This window comes from Anas acuta, chromosome 13 (genome assembly GCF_963932015.1).
Source record: "Anas acuta chromosome 13, bAnaAcu1.1, whole genome shotgun sequence".
Taxonomy (NCBI): Eukaryota; Metazoa; Chordata; class Aves; order Anseriformes; family Anatidae; genus Anas; species Anas acuta.
Window position 1 is genome coordinate 2387617 of NC_088991.1, and position 4977 is coordinate 2392593.

General features: G+C 49.7%; 1 protein-coding gene across 1 annotated transcript; it reads right to left on the reverse strand.

Moving 5' to 3' along the window:
• Positions 1-321: 321 nt before the first annotated feature.
• On the reverse strand, positions 322-3824 carry LOC137863797 (uncharacterized). The gene is made up of 2 exons (XM_068697234.1): positions 3193-3824; positions 322-3064 (listed from the first exon to the last, which is right to left on the reverse strand). The coding sequence occupies exon 2, from the start codon at positions 2916-2918 to the stop codon at positions 717-719; it is 2202 nt and encodes a 733-aa protein (XP_068553335.1). The 5' UTR covers positions 2919-3064; positions 3193-3824; the 3' UTR covers positions 322-716.
• Positions 3825-4977: the final 1153 nt, after the last annotated feature.

Below are 4977 nucleotides of genomic sequence, written 5' to 3' on the forward strand. Positions count from 1 at the left end.
GCCAGTCCTTTCTCTCACTCGCAAGCCACACTCATTAGTTACCTGTGAAAATAAAAGGTTAGTTTACAATTGTAAGCTCTTATCCTGCTCAGAGTCCACTATGAGATTTTTCTCTTCAATTTCAACTTCCAGCAAGTCTTCTGTAGGTACAACTTCCCAGGTACTACAGTCGACAGATGCCTTCGCTCCAATATAGTGAGTCCAACCTTTTTCTGCAGTTCTTACAGCTGCTTCAGTGGTTAGTATTACGTGGAATGGTCCTTCCCATTCAGGCCGTGTTGCAGGAAACACGGCCGAAAGCACGACAGACACCCAGTAGAGTCAGATCATGCTCCATTTTATTGCCCGAATAGCCTAACTTTTATAGAGAACTTAACAGGGGTGGACAGTGTTTCACACAAGATTATTGGTCAAAAGCACTCAGACAAACAACTGCAAGAAAACAACCCCACCTGCAAGAAAACAACCCCCTTGTTATTAGCAGTCACATAGACCTTGCCCTTGAAGCCAGCTACTGGTAACAATATTTTTCTGAATTCCTCAATTGGGCGATGTGGGAACACTGTCATGGGAACTTCTCATAGTTGCCCTGGTAGCTTGGTTTGCTCAGCTACAGCAAGCCATAGGATTTTTGCTGTTTCAAGAAATCCCTCAACAATTCCCCCTTCTTCTTTTGAGCAAACCAAGCCCGACACAGCAGTTTTACAAGTGACTCTTTAGCTATACTTACAACACACAACGATGATTACCACCACCATAACCCAAATCCTTAATCCCCTTGTGACTAAACCCAGCAACCATCTAGACCTTGTTTCAAACAAGTCAGTGAACCATTGATTGAAAGGATTGATACCATACTGAATTTTTCTCATATGCTCTTTCAGGAAAGTAATGGATTTGTGAATTGACTCATTATGATCAGAACGGTTTAAACAGTACATTCCCTTAAAGTCCTCACACCCATTCCTTTGAGCCAAAAGCAAGATGTCAATAGCAGCTTGATCCTGTAAAAGCAGATGTCTCAGACTATTTTGATCTGGTAACATCTCCTCAAGTATCTCTGTCGTGGCATAGGCTTGCCTCTCGGCCCAGCATTCCAATTTTTCTAAGTTGTTACGTGCGGCCGCAGATGCCACTCCAGGCCCTGAAATTGCTAATGCCGCTCTAGCTGCAACCCCACACAATTCAACATTATCATTGCAATCCGATGCAAGCAATGCCCATTTATGTCTGGTGATCTCACGCAACTGTAGCAAGCTAGGAGCAAATACAATGAGTTTATCTAAGTAACATGGACATCTGACAGCATTTGCAGGGATACCATGCCAGGCCCCATCCCCACAAATCAGAAGCACATCAGGAGGTAAGGCCAAAGCTGTACAATTGTTCCAAACACTGTAGTTGTTACCCTTTGTCTCCATGCTATAAACTCCTAAACCCTGCTTAGCAGCGTCATTGTAATCACAGGTGTTATTTGTGTTTTTGTACCGGTATGGCCCTTTCCCAGTTCCTGTAGCAGGATTCATCTGATAGCCACGGCTACGTTCACATTTGTAGCCACCTTTCAGGTTGATACAGATTTGACTACAGATACCAGGGTTTTGACATTCATCAGTTCCACAGTTTCTCTTTTCTACAAAGTCAAACCCAGCTGGACAGTCACATTCATTTATGTTGCATTCCTTCAGGGGCTCATCACCCCAGTCCTTGCAGTCTCTCTGCTGGTTACACACTTTATTGGTATCTATGCATTCTCCACTTCTGCACTTGAATTTGCCAGGTCCTGAGCACTGAATAACATTGTTACAGTTTGCTTCATCAGTGCCATCCAGACAGTCTCTCACACCACTGCACTGCCTTCTTCCGTGGACACAGTTCCCATCTACACATCTGAACTGGTCTGGCCTGCAGGTCTGAGAAGGGCAGTTAATTTCATCACTTCCATCCTTGCAATCAGGATCTCTGTTACAGTCTTTTTCACCATCACATTTCCAGGACACCAGGATACACTGGGTTGACTGAGGACCACAGCTGATTTCATTTACCTGGCATGTTCTCATATAACACAGATCAGCATTCTCATCAGACCCATTTTCACAGTCCGGATCCCCATCACACGGCCATCTATTTGGCACACACTGACCACTGTTGCACACAAAGTCAGATTCAGCACACGTCTTCTTCACACAAGCACTCTCATCACTGCCGTCTGAGCAGTCTTCACATTTTGCTCTAGCACTGTCGGCAGCAGTGCACAGGCAGGTGAGGGCGAGCAGCAGGCAGAATGCCCCACAGCGCGGCAGTGCCTGCCGCCGCCCTGCACCTATGTCACTTATACTACTCCTATTACCCGTGCTAGTAGTGTCAGTGGCATCCTCCTGGTACCGTTTCTGTCTTTGCCGCCCCTTACTCTCCCCCTTTTCTTTTTGCCACTGACCATTCACCACAAATGGATAAGACACATGATTACTAGTTAGGAAAGAGAGTGTAACGTCTGCTATACGGCTGCAGGCAGTGCCAGCTGCAATCCTAGAAGCTGTTTGTGAACGAGCCTGCCGGTGGTCATTTGGCAGTGTAATCTGCGTCTCTGCACTCCTGCCCTGCATTAGAGCTAAATCGTCATTAATAGTCCGTAGAATGAGGCAACCCCACGGAATGTTATCCAGAAACCAAGTTATAACACCGATCTGGGGACGAATAGTCTTTTTTGCATTGCAAGATAAACCTCTTATAAAAAGAATGCCAAAGAGAAGCAGCACAGCCGCTGCTGCTGCCTCCATGGTTACGTCAGACAGGCTGCAGGGTCCTGATGTCCGCCCCTCTGCTCTGTGCCAACTCGCCACACGGTGAGAGTCGGCTGCCGTTGTCCACTGATGCCTCTGGTCTCCCGTAGCAGCTCGATCTCGGATGTCCCGCATCGCACCGTGATCACGTCAATTTCCCGCGGCCCTCCGCAATTCCACGTCCCGCCGCAACTCCGTTTCCCGCGGCCCTCCGCAATTCCACGTCCCGCCGCGACTCCGTTTACCCGCGGCCCTCCGCAATTCCACGTCTCGCCGCAACTCTATTTCCCGCGGCCCTCCGCAATTCCACGTCCCGCCGCAACTCTATTTCCCGCGGCCCTCCGCAATTCCACGTCCCGCCGCAACTCTATTTCCCGCGGCCCTCCGCAATTCCACGTCCCGCCGCAACTCCGTTTCCCGCGGCCCTCCGCAATTCCACGTCTCGCCGCAACTCCGTTTCCCGCGGCCCTCCGCAATTCCACGTCCCGCCGCAACTCTATTTCCCGCGGCCCTCCGCAATTCCACGTCCCGCCACAACTCTATTTCCCGCGGCCCTCCGCAATTCCACGTCCCGCCGCAACTCCGTTTCCCGCGGCCCTCCGCAATTCCACGTCCCGCCGCGAAACCCCGTTTCCCACCGTTTTCCGCGTCTCTCAACGGGAGTACCGCGTCTCACCGTGAGGCCTGTGTACCGTGTTTCCGGGCCGGTGTCCGGTCTGCTCAAGCGCCGGTCGGATGGGCGCTCCGAAGTCCCGACGGCGCGGCGAGATCGCGGCGCCGCTGGTCCCGGCGCCGCCGGTCCCGGCGCCGCTGGTCTCCTGGTCTACCTGCGTTCGGATGTGCCGGCGCCGCTGGTGTCCCGCTGCGCTGCGATGTGTGCCCCGGCGCCGCTGCGATGTCCGTGCTCGGCTGCGATGTCTGCTCCGGTGCTGCGATGTCCTGCTCCGGTGCGATGTCTGTTCAGGTCCTGTTCAGGTCTTCCGCTGCGATGTCCTGTTCAGGCCCTGTTCAGGTCTCAGCCTGTTCGGGCGCCATATGTTGCAGGAAACACGGCCAAAAGCACGACAGACACCCAGTAGAGTCAGATCATGCTCCATTTTATTGCCCGAATAGCCTAACTTTTATAGAGAACTTAACAGGGGTGGACAGTGTTTCACACAAGATTATTGGTCAAAAGCACTCAGACAAACAACTGCAAGAAAACAACCCCACCTGCAAGAAAACAACCCCCTTGTTATTAGCAGTCACATAGACCTTGCCCTTGAAGCCAGCTACTGGTAACAATATTTTTCTGAATTCCTCAATTGGGCGATGTGGGAACACTGTCATGGGAACTTCTCATAGTTGCCCTGGTAGCTTGGTTTGCTCAGCTACAGCAAGCCATAGGATTTTTGCTGTTTCAAGAAATCCCTCAACAAGGCCGGAGTTGATTCTTTCTAGGTCTGAATCAGGACCCAATTTCCTTGGGTGATGGTTGTGAATGGGGAATTCCAAAGGTGGGGTTTGAGCCAACAGTCCACGGGTCCTGAGAGATGACAAAGAAGAAGACAACCCCAGAATACAGTTCTGAAGAAAACGCTCTCGTTTGGAATTGTGGTATCTCATCCCTTCTGCCCAGATAGGGCAATCTGAACAGCATTTCATATGGTGAAATTCCTATATCCTTTCTTGGTGCTGTTTTAACCTCAAGGAGTAAGCATTTTGCCCAAGAAACTTGGGTTTCTAACACTGATTTAGTTAATTGTTTCTTTAATATCTGGTTCATTCGTTCCACCTTCCCAGAGGAGGAGGGGTGCCAGGGGGTGTGAAAATCCCACTCAATCTCTAAGGCCTGCTTTAACCCTTGCAGTAAAGCTTACACCCATCCAGTCACATGGTCAATTAGCGCAAACAAGTAATTCAGTAAAGACTACCAGTATACTGATTTAAAGATCAAAGACGAAATTTCCTTAAGTGGTATATTCTTTATTGCAGTGCTGGATGCACGGGGGATCCTTCCGCCTATCGTGCATGTTCGAAGTGACAAAATATCTCATATTTATACAGCGAAGCAATTAATATTCAATTAGCACCCATACATATTCATTACCTAACCCCTCCCACCCTCGCTTCGTATGCTAATTAGCTTATCAGTCCATGCACTTGCGCAAAGCCTTCCAAGAATTGTGGGCCGGGGTCTCCAGGATGTGGGCAG

What these genes read in the sequence shown, in the direction of transcription:
- LOC137863797 (XM_068697234.1), bottom strand. Translation starts at nt 2,918, where the DNA reads ATGCGGGACATCCGAGATCGAGCTGCTACGGGAGACCAGAGGCATCAG.